The 21,875-nt window shown below is 37.0% G+C and overlaps 1 protein-coding gene across 4 annotated transcripts in view; it reads right to left on the reverse strand.

The window, feature by feature from the left end:
- Positions 1 to 21,875, reverse strand: part of KMT2E (lysine methyltransferase 2E (inactive)) — a 63,576-nt gene that overhangs the window by 13,286 nt on the left and 28,415 nt on the right. For 3 of the 4 annotated variants that reach the window (XM_065049072.1, XM_065049070.1, XM_065049071.1), the window contains 12 exons: positions 20,757 to 20,837; positions 19,668 to 19,726; positions 14,177 to 14,349; positions 12,869 to 12,907; positions 11,051 to 11,263; positions 9,439 to 9,569; positions 8,256 to 8,373; positions 7,948 to 8,057; positions 6,064 to 6,325; positions 4,073 to 4,171; positions 2,114 to 2,278; positions 870 to 1,178 (listed from right to left, as the gene is read on the reverse strand). In XM_065049072.1, coding sequence (XP_064905144.1) covers positions 870 to 1,178; positions 2,114 to 2,278; positions 4,073 to 4,171; positions 6,064 to 6,325; positions 7,948 to 8,057; positions 8,256 to 8,373; positions 9,439 to 9,569; positions 11,051 to 11,263; positions 12,869 to 12,907; positions 14,177 to 14,349; positions 19,668 to 19,726; positions 20,757 to 20,837 — 1,759 coding nt within the window. Of the gene's footprint in view, positions 1 to 869; positions 1,179 to 2,113; positions 2,279 to 4,072; positions 4,172 to 6,063; positions 6,326 to 7,947; positions 8,058 to 8,255; positions 8,374 to 9,438; positions 9,570 to 11,050; positions 11,264 to 12,868; positions 12,908 to 14,176; positions 14,350 to 19,667; positions 19,727 to 20,756; positions 21,123 to 21,875 lie in introns of all 4 variants that reach the window. The other variant, XM_065049073.1, reaches the window with a different exon arrangement.

Genomic DNA, 21,875 nt, shown 5'->3' on the forward strand with positions numbered 1-21,875 from the left:
TTCACAGACATTTAGCCTTAATACTATGAAACAGCAAAAGTGTAGTAAGATTCAGACTTCTCAGATACCTTCCTTTCTTACTATGCAACACGAGAAGAAGTAAACAGATTCTAGCCTCGCCTCTGACAAGAATTTAATAGTGATGCATTAAGAAAAGTTAAAGGATGACTCAGGTACCTTAAAACAAAACAAAACACCACCACACACACAAAACTCTACAAAACCCCATAAAAGTATGTTTGGTAGTTTAAGACAAAAGCATCAGAAAATTGTCATCATTCAACAAGAAGTTTCAGCTTACAACTTCCTCCCCTTTCCCTCCACCAAATAAAATTTGCAGAACTTGTAAAGCATGCTGAAAAAAGTAACTTTTTAATGCAATCTATAGAATTTTAAAGCAGAAAGTTTTACTGCTTTTTTCACATTTGCAGGTTTAAGTTTTTTCCCCACTGTCTTTAAATATTGTGTATATCCTTCAAGAGAGTCTGTCTGCTACCATTAAATACTTTCTAAAGCATACGATAAACAAAGGAAGCAAAAGCACATTTGTTTTGTTTGCCTTCTAAATCGTCTTGCTTACGTATATTATTCTAGCCCATTTAGAAAGTACTTCCCTTGGAAAACATTTGTTCCAAAATTGTTCTGAAAGATCTATTTTGGAAGTCTCTCAAAATCCAAAGTAACTTCTACCAAAAGGTGTTACACACAATTTTTAAGATCTCTTAATTTACCACCAGTGAGTGGCTATGTGACTTTCAAACAAATAAGTCAACTTTTTTTTTTTAATCTATAGTTGCATATTGATTTAGCAGTCTATAATTCTTTACACCTATGCTGAAGTCCATCTCCCCATCCCTTAAGAGACATACCTTCTTTGTTTTAGGATACTTAGTAGGGCATTTATTAAGTGCTGGAACTTCTGTTTCAGTAACCATTTCTGTAACAACAGTTTCTGTTTCAGGCTCAGCTACCAGTGCAGCATTCTCAGTTTCATTATGTTGTGAAGTTACTTCCACATCAGGAGAAGACGGCTGGATATCTGAACACATGCTGACAGTTCTGTGTCGTCTACGTTGCTGTCCAATGTGAGTTCTACTGCGTGAGAAGCTTTTTCTCTGTTTAGCTCTGTTAACTTTGGCTGGGGTAGGCTTGGTGGCAGTTTCTTCTTTTGCTGGTTCCTGGTACAAAATAAAATTCTAGTAAACAGATCCCACGCACATAAAGCTATGCATCTTTCTTAAAACAAGATGTCAGTTCCCCTTCTTTTACAGGTCCAAAAAGCCTCTCTCTCATTTTTGTTGTTAGAACTAAAATACTTCAGAGATAATCTCTCTACCCTTCTTCAAGACAAAACACAAGATTTCCTGTATTTTCCTCTCAAGCACCTGATGTATCATTGGCAGAGTATTCACGCACACCAGTCACTGGTCAGATAAGTAGAGATTTGTGTAAGAATTGCCAATACCATGTTCATTCACCCATAAGCTAGAAATCAGCTGCTTACATCATGATGTCTTTCAGTTCAATACCCTTTTTGCAATTTATAGTTTACTAAGTGTCACAAAAGGCACTTAACAGCATGCTGACATGTATGACACAGGGAAACAACCTGAACTGAGAATCTGTAGAGTATTTGCAATGTAAGAAGCATACTAGGATCCAGCAACAGAGTAAAAAATTGTTTATGAAACATTAAGTATCATCTACAAGAACTCCGAACAAACTACACCTTAATAACTCCTTTCCTTTAAAAAAATATAGGATTATAATCTGTTCCTGAATAGCCCACTGCAAAAGTAATTTGAAGGTGCCTAAGGAAAGCCACCTCCTAGGGCTCAAGTCAGCACTGGTAAACATCTCTCATCCTGAACTTCAAAGAGAGACTAAATCATACAGCTGGTGTGCGTGCACATTTGAGTAAACTAATGTAACTAAGTCTTCATAAATGATTTCTATACGTATTTTCTTTAAAAAAAAAAATCAGGAGCTAATATAATGTCAGAACTATTTGGTCAAGTATGTTTCATACATTTCAATGTACAGCTCAACATCTAAACTGATAAAATATGTCATGTTAAAATCCAGCTTTAAAATAAAACTTCCAGACAACTACCTGAATAAATTCAGCATCATTGAGAATCTGTGCTTCTTTGCATTCTGATTTAACCTCAGTTTTTGCTGTGCTGATTCTTTCCAAAGCCTGTTCTCTTCTTTTTTCTCTTTTTTCTAGTCTGGCAAAAGCTTGCAGGATAGCTTCCATTTTCCGTTCTTCTCTTGTCTGATGGATTTAATAATAATCATGATCAAGTTTCAGTCATAATCTTTCACATATGTAAATAATTTTTTTTTTTTTTTAGGTACTTCAGAACACATTCAGTGTATGTTGACATGCAGATCAATTTCAGCGAAAGCTCAGAGGAAAAGGAGATGTTACAATGACTGATATCATTACAGACTTCTGAAGAAAGGCTTGCATTCATACCACCCTGACAAACAGGACAAGGGTCCTGCTTTGGATTCAGGAATATGCTAAAAATATAGTAAACCGCTGGCCTAAGAGCATAAAAAGAACACGTAGCTCTGAGCTACTTACTTGCATATATAGTATTTAAAATCAATGAAACACTAGTGACCAGAAAGATATGAAACCCTAATACATGTATGAAACAACAGAAAGCTCCACTACCCCCTGACCGCATTTTCCAAGTGTCATGAACTATATCAAAACATACAATCAACACCCAAGAATCATTATAAGATAACACTAGGTCACACAGAGAAGCTGTATTTTCTGTCTATCTGTAATTCAGGTCCTAGTGCTACACAGACATCTTGATCCACAAAGAAATGTGCTTAAGACAATACAGAAGAGGCAGAATTTGGGGTTTCTACTACATTTTTTTTTAATAAAGGCCTGTAGCCCAACAGTGCATTGAAAGCAACAATGTGTTTATAGCAAAGAAAGAAGAACACCCACAAGTATATTGCTCATATGAGCGAGTGAAAAACTACATTTTGTTTTGTCACTGAACCTGCCCCTGTTTGCTTGGTAAACGTAAGGCAAACTTGCAGTAATTTGCAATCCTCATACTGGAGCTGGAGTAATCATGAAACCTCTAATCACTATGGCAACTCTGCTGTCCCTAAGTTGCACAGAGAGCTCCGCTTTAGTAAGACTAAAATGTAAAGTGTCAAAAAAAAAAAACAAAACAAGGAGCAAGCACGTCCACTGGAGCAAAACCAGACATCCAACAATGTTTGATGAGAATCATTCTGCACAAGTACGACGAGACACTGTTTTATATTAAAATAGACATCAGAAAGCAAAATCTACTAAAAATGTATAATACACAAGTCTCATCAATTTTACCGTGGACAAGAGTTGTAGGAAATACTGACCAAAAGGAATGTATAGCCTATCCCCACCCCCCCCTTTTTTTTTTAAGGTCAAAACTGCAGACAGCTTTGATGCCACCTTGAACTCCACTTACCAGAAGTTCTATAAGCAAGGACAATAAAACTAAAGTTCAAAATATTAGTATTTCATTATGCAACTTAACCAAGATTTTACCTACTAATTTCAAGACTCTCACATTCTGAATGCCCCACAATAAAAGCATCTTTTTAAATGCCGGATTTAAAAAAAAAAACGTTTACCAACCTCTGAAAACTAGTATTTCTGAGGCTTTGTAAGTTGGAACACAAAAAAATAATTAGGTAAAAAACCTGACTCCCAATACCATCTATAAAACCGCCATTAAAAACAACATGCAATACTGAAGAGCGAAGAAAAGAAAAAACTCTAGATGATTTCTATGATGCATCTTTTGAAGACAACAGAACATTATATACATTTGAAGATATAAGCAGTTTGTCAGAAAGCAATGATCAAGCTAGATGAAATGCTCTCAGATAGCAAGTCTTGCATTTTAAGTTGAGATTCATCTAAGGATCTGACTTCATATATACCTAGATGCTACAAGCCTACAAAAAGGCAGCAATTAGCAAGGGAAGAGCAGGTGTCACTAAGCCTTAGTGATGACTTTAGGCAGCTACTTGCTTCCCAACTTACCATCTTCCTTTTCCTTTCTGCAATCTGCTCCTCTGATTCCATTTCTACTTCATTGCTAATAGGAGTTTTTTCTTCTATATCATCAATAAAATCTGGCTCCTGAAAGATGGAAATGACCGCTTTACAGAAGCTCTACTACACTTGCAAACTAGGGAAAACTAAAAGCTACATGGAAGTAAAAACCCTCAGGTCACTACATCAAAAGTAACCAAGCCAACAGATCAAGACAAAAACCTAAAAAAAAAACTTATTATCCTCTTGTACCTTTGTATGAACTTGTAAATATAATCACCTGACTAAATATTTTCTATTCTGAACTTCGATACAATTCATTTTTCTTTAGCATACTAATATTCTTGACATTTTGGAGTCCCACACACACTCCCCAACCCACCAAAAAAGAGTCCAAATTAAAATCTAGCCATTTTATAACCAGTTAAACAATTACTTTTACATTATATACCCATTAAAAATCCCACATTTATTTTAGTGAAATAGAATGAATGTCAAAGGATATCTTAACAGACAGTTAAACAAGTTCTTCTCAGCTCAAAAGTGTATTCTGTTAAAGACACACTTTCCATTTAAACTCTCACTACATAATCAAATGACAGCACCATACCAATAGGAAATACAAACTATTTTGAAAAAAAAAAACCACACCCCAATCAAACACAAACGTGGAATAGTAGCTTCAAAGAGTTAAGAGTTTACTAGTCCCACATGCAATTTCCCTTTTGTATAAAGGATCAAAGTTTGGATCAAAGTTTTGGTTTAACATTTGTCTTAAAAATACATTTACATTTCCCCATACACTCACATTACCTCAGCATTATATATTTCACCCCAGGAAAAAAGCTATTAATTGAACGGCTTATTAACTGAATGTGTTTATTCACACATTTTAACAGCTTTAATCTTCTCACAATTCCTACTGTTTTAAGTTAAATTTTATAAGCACTGCATATTACGTTAAAACTCGGCAGAAAGTTCCAAACAGCAGTTATCAGTTGTTAAAAACAAAACACACAAAAAAATCACTTAAGGCAAAAAAGTTTAAATGTTGCCTCTGAAGATCATAATTTCTAAGTTGCATGCCATGCCTTATGGACTTCCAAGCATTTTTAAGCTATTAAGCTTAAGAACAATATGATCATCTTACGAAAACCAGGGGTCGATATACTAATTTTCACCTTATTTCCTTTACTCCCAAGTGATGTTACAAGATTAAGAACTTAGACATGGCTCCTTCCCAAAATAACTCCTTTCTCTCTGCCCCTAAATCATCATCAAAACCCATCATATTAAAAAAAAAAAAAAAAAAAAAAAAAAAAATATCACCACCACCTTCTCCTCCCAAAAGAAAGAAAAGGTAGTTACTAAGGTAACCATCTTCTCACATTAAATAGTTAATAGCTGCTCTGCAAAATTAAGTTAATAATTAATCTCAAAGATCTCTCCCACTAGTTCTTTCAAACTGACACATTAAAAGAAAGACAACTTTAAAATTGACTAATGTGGTGTATTACCAGGCAGCTTTACCATCCTATTCACCTATTATCCAGTATTTAGCTGCAAAACACACTTTCCTCCTCTTAAACTCCCCAAATTCTATTTCATCTTCTACACAGAGCTGCAGCCAACACTTGATATTCTGGGCTACTTATTGTGTGTTTAAAATGCTATGCTTCTGAGTAACACAAGCAACTAAAAAAAGACACTTCAGAATGGACTTGGAGCTCCTGAAAGTGCAACATCAGAGATCCACAAGGAAATTAGAGGAAAAATGTATAGTTAAGGCTGGTATGGGAATCAACTTATCTTTAAATACAATCAAGTGTTAAGGAAAACTGAGAACAGTACAAAAAATTCTAAAGAGCTTATCCATCATCACCCCCTTTGCAATGACTTGTTAAAATTGCTGTAGTAGCTGCAAAAGGATAGTATATGTATTTAAAAGCTTTTCTTTCCAATCATCTTCATGTCAATACCTGATTATTAGAAATGGACAGCCTGAGGGGAGAGAGTTTCCTCTGTTTATTATCTGCAATTTTCATTTTGGTGGCTGCTCCTTCACAGTCCAATGTGATGTTCTGGTTTTGAGTCTCCTTTTCTCTTGAACCATCTTTCTCTTTTTTTCCCTTTTTCCTTCTGGTTTCATATCCAGTATTGATGTTTTCTGTAGGTTCGGAACGTCTAAGAACTGGACATTCAGGATTTTCTTTGAGGCAAGCACAATCCACTTTGTATTTACTAAAAGTAATTAAATGCAAGAAGGCGTATTTTGATTAGGCTGTACAACAACAAGACTTTTCAACACTAAATCACGCAAGCTGATACATTTCACATTAAACATCTGCTGTGATGCAAACCAAACATTTAAAAGCGGTTGACTCAAGTTTCCACTAAGACATACGATATTGCTATAATTCAAAAATCTCATCTACTGGTGAACAGAATTTGTGGCTGTTTGCCACATGGAATTATTTTAAATTCAAGGTAGGTAGTTGGCTTAAAAGACAGAAGACATCCAAAATCTGAGCATATCCCGTGTGAAAATATAACCACCACACTGAAGAAATTAACAGACAAGTGGAAGATGGAGTTGCTGCTTTATGCAAAGACAGCAGACAATTTATAAAACAAGCACAGTGGAGAGAACTCAGAGTCACTTTGTCCAATTCTAAGTTCCACTTGGTTATGTAGGAACTATTATTCAAAGACACTGAACATACACAGGCTGTCAGCTGCAGGTACTAAACGGAACTACTACATGATTTTAACAGGATAAATAGCAAAATGTAAGAAATGTTATGAACCAGTCAATTCCTCAGCTTGTCTTCATTGGAGGGATTTAGTATGTCTACAACGCTTAACAGTGCAAGGCACCATGGGCTGGTCTGGACCCAAGTCAGTTAATGCAGGTAAAGTTAATATTCCATGAACCTAATTGGCTCAGACCAGAAGTGGTGAAAGCACATCTGCACAGCACTGCACCTAAGCTGACTTACAAGCAGACGACAGAATAGTACCTCAGGGCAGAGAAATGTCAAACAGCTGGACTGCTTCTGGACTCAACCAGGTGCAAATACAGAAACAGGCTCTTCAGTGCTTCAGTTTCCAAGGTTAGTACTAGCCTAGGTGTTCCTGCACTAAGCACCTACACCCTAGAACATTTCCTACTAGCCAAGAGAAATCATTACTAGATTATATCACTCAAAAGCCTTTTTTGCCATCAGATTTCAAAGATGTGCTTGAATAACCATTCCTACATACATGAGTGGAAATTAACTGATTATTTTACCATTTCAAAACACTGCTTCCAGGTAAAGGCAAAAGCTTACTAGAGCTTTCCCCAATTCAAAGTAGCAGCAGTTATATAGAGGAAAACGTAAAATATTTAGAGAATCTAAGGCACTAAGCATTCAGTGCCTTAGATTTACAAACATGATTTACAACTAAATTCCAGACACTGTCCTCCTGAAGTTGTACTACAGAGGCACTCTGAAATAGAGCATTGCCAAATAGTTCTATATTTTCTTCCCTCTACTCTCCCCACACTATAGAATACCTATATACACAAATTTTCATAGTATATCTTTATTCATATTCATCTAAGTTTGTATCTTTTCCACATAAATTATAAACAATTGTAACACTGCTGAAATTAGCAATTGATACTCAGTAATAAGAATATAGAAGAAACCCTGCCAACACACACACTGTTCATTGTAAATAAAATGCTCAAGGAGCCCTGTTTTATTAAAGCATACAAGAAAGTAAATGACAGAAAAACTATATAAAAACCACTTTGAATCACAACATAACTTAATCAGCATGAGATGCATTTTAGAACAGCATGTTCAAATACCTACCAATTTCCATAATCGAAATCAAATGCTATAGTAATTTCTGCTCCTTTTGGAATGTTACGGATGGAATAAATATAAAGATGAATTGTTCCATCTTCAATTACATGCCTCACCTGCATTCAAGAGAACATTATTATATTATCACAATTTTTTTTTCTTTTCTTCCTCCCAGTGTCCGTCCCCCCCCCCAAAAGGTACTTGTGTGGAAGTTGATTAATTGTAGAGATTGCTCAAATTAACAGTCCGGAAGCTCAAGGAGAAGGGGATTTCTAAGTAAACAAAATCTAGCTGAACTTTATGTACATGCTTACCTCCGCATTTGGCGTACAGGAACGCCTGATGAATCGAGCTTCATTTCCAAAAGTCCTTGCATCAACACACATTTCTAGCCCATGGAATTTGGAATAAAACAAAACAAATGGATATGGCCTGAAAAAGATACAAGAAACCAGAGTTTTATAATTTTTAAAGATGCTAAATATCACTGATTCTTTGCATTAGTTAGCTTTATAACATGATGTTTGGCATGATACGCTGAACTTGTAGGTTAATCTGAGAGCAACACATTTGTATCTAAGTTTAAGGATTCTAACTGGTACATTCTCCGAATGTATTCTCAGAATACCTCATGTTTGAGTTACAGCCCTGAATGTAAAAGGAGGAATAGTAACAGGGCAAGCACTAGACATGGAATACACAAGGTTAAGATTCTTAATCTTTCCTTACGGCAAGTCCTATAATGAAGATCAGGCAGAAATTTAGGTGCCTCATAGAATCATCTAAAAAACCAGAATGAAATAACACCTGCACATCCCTGCCTAACACCTGCAGTATCACTAGCACCCAACTCTCCTAAGGAAAGGGGGCATTTAAATACTTTTGCCAAGAAACGCTTTAAGTTCTGCTGTTACAAGTGCCAGGGAATCCTTCAATCTTTACTGAGCAAAAGCTTTGTGTTCTCTCCAACAGGCCTTTTGCAATTTTCCAAGTAGATGTGTCCACGCAGTTAACACCACTACTGAAAATGATCCACAGCATAAAGGAAGCAGTCATATATTGCTCGGTAACTTAACCAACTAGACAACCCTGGCACTAAAATGGCCCCAAGTTGACCTGAGTCCAATTCAGTTCTTGGTCTGATAGGTTTAAAACTTATTTCTCTCACAAAGAAAGATAATGTCTTTGCCATTACTTTCTGAATTATTTTAGAATGGTAAAACCTGCTAATCTCTGGTTTAAGGTGCACAACTACCCATCTGAGAATGCAGAATCCTGTAACCAAGGGAGAAAGAGAAAAAAGTAACTTCTGAACAGATCTTTAAGGATATCCAGCAGAAAATGGGGAGACCAGATTCCAGCTGCAATTATTTTTAATCAGACAACAGTAAAATGCAAGACACTTCTAGTAACTGAGACCCACTTGTACTTGAGGCAGGAGTTTGGCAAAACAGCATTTTAACAGTCACCTTATTAAAACATTTGGAGTAAACAAACCTTTTAAAGAAGTATCCGTTAGCTTCAAATTGTTCTCTCAGCATGAACTTTCCTCTGTATTCAATTATAAGTGCATCAGGAGGCAAGTCTTTGGCAGCTTTTAAAATTTTCTTGTTTTTTTGCACATAACTCTGTAAAGACACAAGTTAAATTATGAAGTATTGTTTTCTACCTTTTCTTCCACAATTATTAACAGCAGATTATACTTTCACAATTAATAAACAACTCTGTATGAAAAACACTCCTTGTAATTAAACCTCCAAACTGATCTGGTCAAACTGTCCTGCTCCCATACCAATGCAAGGAGATATGAATTTAGATTCCAGGAATGCTTTAGCCCTGGTTCTCAAATACATGGCTGAAAGCCAACATATTCACGTTCCCACAATTCAAGTATTATATCCCTTTGCACACTTAACTCTCACCACTACTACGACAAATCGCTTCATTGTTTTGCATAATACTTTCATAGAATAACAGAATCACTTTGGTTGGAAGAAAATCTTAACATCAAGTCCAACCACTGCCTAACTCCAGCACTTTTGAAAAGGCTTCTATTCCTTCAAGTAAAACAAACCATGCAAACATAAAAGGACTGTAATGTTTCATTTAAGGAAAAATGGAACAAGAAAAATAACACAATAATACAGAATCCTGAGAGAGCGTCCAAATTTCTTATTTCCATGTCTTTAAATGGAGGGATGCCTTTTAATTAAAAACCAATACATACCCTGACAATTAGCGAACTCACACCTCTCATAACTGTCATCGCCAATCAAAAAGGAAGTAGCCTCTATGTAGGCAAAAGGCTCTGTAAGCAGGGATATTCCTCTAAGGAGGGTGTCCCATATGCCATGATGGTCTTTGAGGAAAAGAAGCAAAGATGCTTCCATTAATCTGCTACAGTAACTACTCCTCAAGATTTCTGCTACAAAATGCTATGGTCTGTTATACGGCTCTGATTTTAAGCTGATAAGTAACTGATATTAAGGACAGGAGAAGACATTGCACAATTTCTTCATAAACTACAAATTACAGGACCACAAGAGTTAAAAAAAAAAACAAAAACAAAAAACAGTATCAGATTATCAACTACTATCAGAAACATCCTTCATAAACTAATAATAAATGTAATTCTATTCTGAGTACCTAAATATCCAGAACACTTACTATACCTTAAGAAAAATGTGGACAATTAAATGTAGAACCACAAAGAAAAAAAAGGTTACTACTTCAAAGCCTCCACCTACTCTAACTACTCCTGATATTCCTCACAGAGCAGAGAACACCAGCAAAGTTTACTGCGTTATATCTACCACAAAAAGACAGTCTAAGGACAAGCCAGTGTTCAGGCTCAGACTAACACCTTGGCTATTTTTAGGAGAACTGATATGCAAGTGTAAACATAACCAGGGGTGACAGAGGTTGTATAAAAATAAATTGCAAATTCTGAAAAAAACAGTTAAAACTCTGGTGTTTAGATCTGGTGAGACAAGATACAGAAACACAATTTTTTTTTTTTTTTCCCTTTTCCTTTTTCAAGGACTCTAAATGGCTCTTTGTCATGGCACAAAACCAACCTGCAATAACACAACATGGTACGGCTCATTACCTCTACTGGAGGTTTGAAAATCAGATTGCTGGTGCTGACTTCTTTTTTGTCATTTCCATTTCCTAATCTCAGAGCTATTTTTTGTGCCTCCCTCTGGACACCCTCACTGTACTGGTTATTATTTGCTTCTTCATAACGGTCCATCCATGCCTTGATTTTAGTCTCCCATCCGAAGTTCGAACTGTCAGTAGGATCAATCTCTGGAGCTGAGCCCTAAAAATTAAAGTGACCAGATATTATAAGATGAGATATTAAAACAAAAAAAATAATCAGTTTACAACAAGACACAAAATGAATGGGCAAAGGCATGCCATTGATTTAAAGTTTGGGTTTTTTAGGAAGTCCAGTAAAAAATTCTGCATTACTTAAAAGCATTGAGTTGAACTCAGCAGCACCACATTTGCCCTTTCAGGAATTTTATCATTTCACAAATACTGCCCAAGTTCAGGAATGCATTCCCCTTTCAACAGGGATTATAACTTTTAGTGGGATGAGAATGGAGACTAACAGTTTCCTCCCACAACTGCACTGCATAACGAATCTATGAGTGCAAGAGTTGGAGGATCAGATCTCCCTGCCTACTCAGCTTTTGTGAACATACGCAAATGTAAAGAACTCCAGCTTCCATCCTACAGTATACAAATTTTTATTTCCCCCTTTCAACTTCCAGGGTCATGCTGTTTTAGTTTGTTTTTTTTTTCCACTTTACATCTTAAACTTTACTCATCCTATACCTACTACATTAAGGTTGCAACCCTAATGTTACAGGCTTTACACAGATAATTTTTCTCCCCTTATCTGTTCCTCACTAAACAATTTTCCTCTGCAGTGCTTCAGATCCTTCCACTTTTAAAGAAAGTGCCATTGTACCTCCAGACCTCACACGCAGCAGCCAGGCTGCAGCCAAGCAATGCTCCTTACGGACAGCAGCAGCCAGCCAACGCTCCCTTTTCTATCCACCTGAGCAGAGACACTATTAAACATTAATACAACAAGCAAGTAGTTCAGCAATTCAATTTACCTGTTACTGATTACATTTCTTTTGTACATGGAGAGAACCATACATACAAACAACATTAACAAAAGGTGTGATGCTAAGAAAACCATAAATAACCACAAGTGAACCTTAAAAAACACCATATGCAAAAAGCACAAAATAGATCCCCCAACTCTGTCTTCGCTATTCAAGTCACATATTATACATTTGAAGTGTAAATTGTGTCCCATTCATTTTTATATATCTCAAGGATGAATAAACTACAGGCAATACCTAGTTTTTCACACCATGTAGATTTTTATCTCACAGAAAATTTAAAGACTGCTTTAACACTTAAATCTTAGAAAGCAGACATCCCAACATGATTCCTTAAACTATGCCAGCACTAGTAAGTAGAGTCCCCCAGGTGAATACATGGAGGTATGACAGAGCAGAACCGCTAGTTTAGCTTTGAAATGCAATATTGCTATTTCACTCCTTTACTGCTTAGAACTATGAAAAGCTGGAGCTACTAAGTTCAACTGAAGTCTGCACTCAACTTCATGCCCTTGCAAAGCACAAACAAGCCCTAATTCCTCCACTTGCTCTCGAAAACCAAGTATTTTCAGAATGAAAAATGACACTACACCATTTCAGTTAACTTAGCAGAACAAAGATGTAGTGCTCATACCTTGATTTAAAACTACTATGATGCATATGTAGTACATTAGTTATCAAGAGTATTTTAGTGCTTAATGAATAGCCCCAATTGCACTCCTGATCCTTCATATTATTTAAGTAACGTACAATTAAGGTTTAAAACAAAACAAAAATCTCATTACCTTTACTCGTGAAGACTTCCTGGATCCTTCTCGAAATGCCTGAAACAAAATCAGATATTTGTATTTTTTGAGAAAATACAAAATCTCTTAAGGAATTCAAAATCTTTCAACGAATTAACAGCTTTTCAGTATGGACCATTCTCAATAAACATGCAAGATGACAACAGAACAAAATACATCGAAACCTCAAGGAGGCAAGGTTACATCTCTCAAAATATATTTTAAAAACCAATTCAGCATTCCATGCTAAGTGCATACTGGATGTCAGACCTAGCAGTCCAGGTACCCTTAACCTTTCTCCCATATTACACCATGACTCTCTAGTATCTCAGAATTCAAGGCAAAGTAACAGAAAAGTTACTTATAGAACGGACCATACTTATTAGGTAAACCTGTAAATTTCCCACGTCCCTCACTGAACTATTTGTGCAGAGGGAACGGGAAGCAGGGGTCACAGATGTCCTATAACGTTAACTTTTGAAAAAAGTTAGTCATTCAACAACAAAATCTCATTCATTAAATCATCTCACACAATTCTGGGAGGTAACAGAAGACTATATGGTAGTGAATTTATGTTCAGACACGTTCATTCAAAAGGAAATATTTTACTCAAGATTTCCAAAAATATATTGGTAACTAATTCTGGTTTCTAGTTTTAAAGGACAAAATTTCCATCCAAGCCAGTAAAACTGAACTCCAGAAAGGAACTCGTTAGTTTAGGAAATTCCACATACTTTATTTCTTCATATACATTATATTTGTCCTCCCACAGTGTATACTGTTTAGCTACAAGTGTAAATGATAACATCAATATCCTGTTTACCAAAGCAGTTTAGTAGCTACCTTTCTCACAGCACACTTCCACACCATTTCAACTCAAATAAATGGACATAAAGTCACATTAGGACAACTGACAGCAAACATTTCTGAACTTTAAACAACCATAATTGAAGACTTTCAGACAGAGAATTCTTCTTTGAGTATCCAAAGCCTATTCCATCCCACTGCTAACTAGATCAAGCGGTGCAGTAAATGCAATTCTTCCTTACAAATTCTGCCCCAATAATAAAATTGAACTTTCATGGCTAGTACATATTAACGTCAATTAAGGGTGAGTGGAGGGTAGGGAAGGGGAGGCAGGGAAGACTGTATCATCTATTGCAGAGTTTTACATTTTGATCTCAACTCAGGTAGTAAAATATTATTACAACAATAGCCTGATTTTTAAAACTGGTGTCTCTTCATAAGAGACATCACATGGCTATATTGATAACACAGAGTTATAAAAGAGAAGTTACATTTGCTTACTTTTTTACATTTTGCTATGTTCTGTTCTTTCTCTCCACTTTTCTTCCTTTTCTTATCATTGATTTTTGTAACTCTTGTAGCAGTTAAAGTAATTGTAGTTGGTGTATGTTGAAAAGCAGTATACAGTTCCACAGGAACCTCATCACCACTCTCAGTTGCGCTGGTATCCCCATCTTGAAAACAAAAAAAAAAAAGATTGTGTAAAAAAATCCAATACTGTAGAAAGATTATTCACTACTCAACACCTGCTTTTAAAAAATAAAAATGCATACTGACAAATTCTTCAAGCACTCATATGCAAAATGCACCAACAGTTGGAACAGCATGAAAATTAATGACCAGTACTGAGATACTGAGGCCAGTATCTAGTGGAGTGCCTCAGGGGTCAGTACTGGGGCCAATATTATTCAATATATTCATTAACGATTTAGACGAGGGAATAGAGTGTACTATCAGCAAGTTTGCTGATGACACTAAGCTGGGAGGAGTGGCTGACAGGCCAGAAGGCTGTGCTGCCATCCAGCGGGACCTGGACAGGCTGGAGAGTTGGGCAGGGAATAACTTAATGAAATTTAACAAGGGAAAGTGTAGAGTCCTGCATCTGGGCAGGAACAACCCCAGGTTCCAGTATAGGTTGGGAAATTACATATTAGAGAGCAGTGTAGAGGAAAGGGACCTGGGGGTCCTGGTGGACAACAGGCTGACCGTGATCCAGCACTGTGCCCTTGTGGCCAGGAAGGCCAATGGCATCCTGGGGTGTATTAGAAGGGGGGGGCTAGTAGATCGAGAGAGGAGCTCCTTCCCCTCTACTCCGCCCTGGTGAGACCACATCTGGAATATTGTGTCCAGTTCTGGGCCCCTCAGTTCAAGAAGGACAGGAAACTGCTGGAGAGGGTCCAGCATAAGGCAACGAAGATGATTAAGGGAGTGGAGCACCTCCCTTATGAAGAAAGGCTGAGGGAGCTGGGTCTCTTTAGTTTGGAGAAGAGGAGACTAAGGGGGGACCTCATTAATGTTTATAAATATATATATAAAGGGTGAGTGCCATGAGGATGGAGCCAGGCTCTTCTCGGTGGCAAACAATGATAGGACAAGGGGTAATGGGATCAAGCTGGAACACAAGAGGTTCCGCTTAAATTTGAGAAGAAACTTCTTCTCAGTAAGGGTGACAGACACTGGAACAGGCTGCCCAGGGAGGTTGTGGAGTCTCCTTCTCTGGAGACATTCAAAACCCGCCTGGACATGTTCCTGTGCGACCTCACTTAGGCGTTCCTGCTCCAGCAGGGGGATTGGACTAGATGATCTTTTGAGGTCCCTTCCAATCCCAAACATACTGTGATACTGTGATACCAATGAGAAGCTGGTAATTAGCAGATATTTGTAATGCCAGGTAAGAAAAATATAACTGATTAATTCCATTCTCTGAATGGAATTGTATTCTCATATTCCATTATAAGTAAAACTAGAATCAGAACAAAAATGCTAAAGAAATTTGTTAACTTGTTCACTTGCATATATAGCTTTTACTTGTAATATGGTGTCAGGATTCTCTCAGATGACTATTCTACAGGGGTTTAAAATTAATGACTGCCCAGCATTTCTTGTGCAGCCCTATTAATCAGTCATGTGTAAGTTGTAATCAGCTATTTCAGCTGCAGTTTGCAGTGTCAAGTGCCTTTCTCAGCATAAATATGTCGATTTAGCCAAACACTTCCTCTTCTCAAAATCCCCCAACAATAACATTCTTCTGCTCAGGGAAGACAAAAGACAAGTGTATTTTACTGATTAAAACAAGGCCATACACAAACTGACAGATATTTTTTCTTTGTGCTGTGTACCTGCAGACATAAAAGGCAAACCCCGAAATTTAGCATACATCAGCATTTATGTCAGACAAATACATCTCCTGACCTGAAATAGGATTACCCTAGTTCTGTCAAGATGAAAGGCTGTGAAGCATGGGAAGGATTGCAAGAGAGACGGTGCACATAGGAGATAGCTGTTTACATATGCTCAGTACAGACTTCTTGTATTTTAGCAGCTTTTACAAACATTCTACCTTCAGTACACCTACTTGATGCTAAGCAGGACTTTTTCTGAAACTGCATAGAATCAGGCTTTACATATAATATGAGAGCAGAGAAAGCATTCCCTCTGAGCTCAGAAGGATGTTGCCTTGATCAGTGCATTCAATAGTCCTAATTCCAGAAACCTTCTTTACTAAATAAAGAACTCCAGCCACTGGTTACTCTGGATTTTTCTTGCTGACAACATTCCTTAATAGGATTCTTCTGTGCATAGTAAGCAATCCGATTTTACCATCTTGGTTGTTCTTTTCAACTATTTATTAGACACATCATCATACTTTATGTATTAGGAGCTGATGAGGTTTTCTGAATTTATTTACCTCTCTGCTGGGACTATTTTCTGAACTAGCACTAAAAAGCAAAACAACACATCAAGAGATATCTAATCAAAGAATAATGACTAGCAGAATAACCAATGATTGAGAAATGAAAACCCAAGGCCCTCTTGAAACTGTCAATGTTTATAGTCTATACACTAGTAGGTAGAGAATCACTATGTCACAGGCAAACCTCTCCTCCTGCCCACCCCAACCTCCCCCCACAAAACACTGCCTTCCTTACAGAAGCAACATTTCTATATTGTTGTCTGCACTGTGCCCTAACTTACTGTAAAGAATAATTACCTCAACCAAACATGTAATTACACAGAGTTGTTTTGAGACACTCCTTCCTAACCTACATAACCAGCTTTCACTTTGAAGAACCTTAGGAAAGCACACTAAGGGAAGATATTTAGCATCTTGGAAGGCAAGATATAAACTCTCCAAATTTCACAAGCAGTTACGGGCCCAGACTCATTTCCCCATAAGCAGTAAGTGATTTCATCACCACCAACTTCAAGACCAGACAGCTTGAAGCAACATCCTTGACCAAGTTTTACGTGTCTAGATACTATATCTTAAAATAAAGAAAAAAAAAAAACACCAACCCCAAACCAAAGCATCCAGGATACAAGTGACGTGGGGCTTAACAAAGCTGCTCACTCCACTGGAACGCAGTAAGCAATCCAAAACACAGTAAACTGCACCAGAATTACACTTTTACACCAGAACAACAAAACAAACACCACCACACACAACTACAGGCCCCAGAACAACGGGTTATAATTTTTGCCCAGGAAAAAAGGTGAAGTGATTATGCACAAAAGTTTAAGACTCACCAAATTTTATATCATTTGAAACATTCACTTAAAAAACCACTTTTTTTGAGGCAAGCCAACTGACCTACTACTTGCTCCCCACTGTTTAGCTTTGGATGCAACATGACTACAGCAGCAACTCTTTAGAATTCTTTAAAAGAAAGCACGTTCTACTGTGTTCTCATATCTAAACGAAAAGCCCTATTATATTTAAGACTAAAACAAAAGCCCTAAATATATACTTACTCAAAGAACATCCAAATAATGCAATCTCATGTTTAATAAACCACCTGTAACTTATTACTAAGTTATTCACAAAATTAACATTCTGCTGCTGTTGAATACTTAAAACATGCATTAGATACATTCAAACTGATGTCAGTTTTGCTTTTCTTACTTGGAATCTTCTATGAAAATCAGACATTTTCATTTATGTCTTATAGTAGACAGCTCATATCCAGAATTACTTTAAGTCAGATTGAATCATCTATCATCAGCCAACATACAAAAAGTGCATTTAGCCAGTGGAAGTTAACTAGAGATGCAAGCATATGTTCAAGTATTATGAATCATAATAATTAATACTGAGTCTCAGACTAAACAGGATTAGAATTTATCTTCGTTTTTACTCTGTTTTGATACTTAAGACCTGTTAGTATTTCTTTACCTATTCAAAGCACAGGAACAGATTTAAAAGACTGATCATCAGCAGTAAGGAGAGCTGAACACTAACTTAAAGGTAAAATCTCTTCTTCAGCTGCTACTAAGATTTTGACTCTTCCCTTAAGTTTATAGTAAATGATCAGATAGTGTGGCTACAAATCCTAAGAGGTGACTTAAATAGCTCAGACCATCAACTTGCCCTACGCTGTATGCAAATTCAAGTTCATTCTCACAATATCATATCACTTAGTGAACTCATTAACTCCAAATGAATTAAAAATGTACTTTTTCTATTATTTTATTAGAATCAGCAAAAAGTAATTTAAAATTCTAATTGAAAATCGTACCATCTAGCAGGTCAACCAAAACTTTATTAAGTAAGTTTGGTTTTGTTAAAATGAAAACAGACAAAACGAAAAAATTACTGCGGTGTTCAAAGTAAGGCATTAATGGCTTTAAGGGAGTTAAGGCCGCCTGGTGCTGGACAGCAAAGCATCAACTGCATCAAGAACCACTATTAAGCCACGCAAACTTCTAGACCCACATCACACACTTCAGATTTTCTGAAGGCATATGAAGTAGGCAGCAGGACCTTATCTACAGGGTATTTTTTTTTTAAGAAATCCTAACACATACTTGCACATACCCCAGTACTTCACAGACATTATTTGAAAGTAAAACATGTAATGTTTAGGGGAACGACTTCCTCCAAGCCTATGACTGTTGTAATAGACCTTGAAGGTATCACCTGTCAACCAAGAAAGCCACAACATGTTTTGGTAATGGCTGGACAGAACTCATAAGAAGCTAGGCCATCTGAGTTTCAAAATTCTATAAATGGTAGGAGAGCTAATTTAATAAAATATAGAGACTGAAACAAGCACTTGCACTACAAGCCTCATCTAGTTAAAGACCAAAAAAACCTCAAAACATCATATAATTTATTACCTAAGTTCAGCAATTTTGCTTGTGGTCAAACTGAACTCCCCAAAATACCAATACACACACACAAATCTACAGCCAGCAAACCAGAACTAGGATTCCCTCCCAAAACAATGCTAGATTGTTTTAAATCTCAATTATGTAATTCTCAGAGACAGGAATATCACCTGCAATGGAATGGTTTTGAGGGATTAGTGTGAGGACACAAATATCCCATATTATGAAGGAGAAAATGACAGAGCTGTGAATTCCACCCCACAACCCCCCCCCCCCCCCCGCCAAAGGAAGTAGACTTATTAATTCTCTCTTATCAGAGAAGAAACCTGAACCTTTTCCATCTTATCTTCAGTAGCTTACTCAAAGTAGTTACCATAAAAGCTACATTAATTATTATGAAACTTCAACAACGTTCAAACGTATTGAACCATTCCACAATGATAAGAAAAAAGGCAGTGGTGACAACGTTTCATAAAACATGTGGAACTGCAACAACTCCGATATATCGTTATCTTGGTAACAATAAAGTCAAGTAAAAGACATTGATTTACTGAACCTTACATGCCGAAGGCTATCAAAATTGCAGGAACTGCGTATACAACTCTGAAGTCTATACAGTTTTTTTATAACCTTTACTGAGGAAACATTTTAAAGCTTTACTCACCTGACATATTTTCCCTTTTCCTTCGTTGCAACAGCACTGCCCTTTCTTTATCTAAACTCCTGAAATAAAAACATAAATTGTATACTGTTCTTCACACTTATGCATTAATACATCTAAGTATTAAAAGACCTTTCCATAGTTACCATTTCCCATTTACTATTAAACTAATAAACAGCAGACTAGCTGAATGTTTACATACACAACTGATGCTTTTCTAAGTACTGTTCCATTCCGCTGTAATGCAAAACACATACAAATATCCAAATCACTTGAAAACATAACAAAACTTTATAGCTCAGAAGAAAGATTGACATTTGGTCCACGGATTACAGATAAGCAGGCATTAAACCTTTTTCCTGCAGATTCTTCAAAACAACTATCATGACTCAAAACACATATTCTACAACAAAAAGTACCAAACTATTTCTCAGAAACAAAAGAATCATTTATTGGTAATTAAAATTATCTGAACATGCATGTCTTTTATTCACAGTTTAATTAACAATCTGCAACGTAAGTAGCAAGTAGCATTTTATACTCTACATCACAGGATATCTATGATGACAGTCAGATATAATCTACCTACCAGACAGCCAGAACAAAATGCCCTCCTTGTCACATCATATGACTTCAAGTGGAGGGGATACAAATTAATGAGCAAGAAATTCTCCAAGTGAGCAGGGCAGCATATTGGAAGTGGGCCATAAAAACAGAAGACAGTGAGAAATACTGGTGGGGCAGCTGACCTGAAAACACTGCTGTTAAGGGTTCTCAACATATGACAGCCATGAAATGAAATATGTAATGGACTATCCACAGTCAGCCTGGGAAAGGATCTACAAATCATTGCTATTTTGATAAGCATTTCAAGGGTTTACCCCTGCTGCCTAGTAAGGTGAAACAATCACTACTGTGAAGTTGAATGGAGACTTGTAAGATCATCTGCACCAGAAATGTAGCTCCTTTAACAAGAATCAGCTGGATTACGCTACCTGGTCTGTGTTTAATCTGTTGGGTGTTCCAGCACCTCCTCTTTTTACATTGTCCACTTATTCTAGTTATCTAGAGTTCAAAAGTTGAAATACTCACCTTGGTTGACAACGTTCACACAGGTATGTGTCAGGAATATGCTGCCTGTCAATCCCCATGCAGTCAATGTGCTGCCAGACACTTAAAAAAAAGAAGAGACCTTATTATTTTAAGTACAATTTTTCAAACTGTGTCTATAATACACACACACGCAGACACAGAGAGAGAGACACATTCTTTTTTTCATCATGACCTTTACTCAGATTGAATACTGCCTAAAACTACATCTCAATTGCTGTCTTCACCACCACTCTGCTAGCTGATTTTCTATTCCACTGATCACTGTAATTCCAATCTCGTGGTTGTCTCCTGATGTCTCTCTGCTTCTTTAGACTCATTTTCCCACTTGGAATTTTTTCTCTAACACTGGAAATAAAAAACGGTAAATTATCACAATAGAGAACAAGATAAAGGCAAATACCCTCAGTAACAAGACTTCTGATTTTAAATTATTCCATTTGCTTTTATAAATATATCTATATTATTTCTACTTTTCTATATTAAACATACAAATACATGTTGTACTTACTTATGTTTTTATACAAACACCCCACCCCATGCACCGCTACAGGCTCAGGGAAGAGTGTCTGGAAAGTGCCTGGGGGAAAAGGACCTGGGGGTGTTGACCAACAGCATCTGAACATGAGCCAGCAGTGTGCCCAGGTGGCCAAGAAGGCCAACAGCACCTTGGCTTCGTATCAGGAACAGTGTGGCCAGCAGGACCAGGGCAGTGATTTTTCCCCCCTGTACTGTGCACTGCTGAGGCCGTACCTCGAATCCTATGTTCAGTTTTGGGCCTCCTGTGGCAACAAAGACACTGAGGTGCTGGTGCATGTCCAAAGAAGAGCAAGGAAGCTGGTGAAGTGTCTGGAGCACAAGTCTGATGAGAAGCAGCTGAGGGAACTGGGGTTGTTTGGCCTGGAGAACAGGAGGCTGAGGGGAGACCTTATCGCTGTCTACAACTACCTGAAAGGAGGTTGTAGCATGGAGGGTGTTGGTTTCCTCTCCCAGGTAAGAAGCAACAGGACAAGACAGAACAGCCTCAATTGCACTGGGGAAAGTTTAGACTGGATATTAAGAAAAACTTAATGGAAAGAGTTGTCAGTCACTGGGATAGGC

This window comes from Columba livia, chromosome 1, assembly GCF_036013475.1.
Source record: "Columba livia isolate bColLiv1 breed racing homer chromosome 1, bColLiv1.pat.W.v2, whole genome shotgun sequence".
NCBI classification, from domain to species: domain Eukaryota; kingdom Metazoa; phylum Chordata; class Aves; order Columbiformes; family Columbidae; genus Columba; species Columba livia.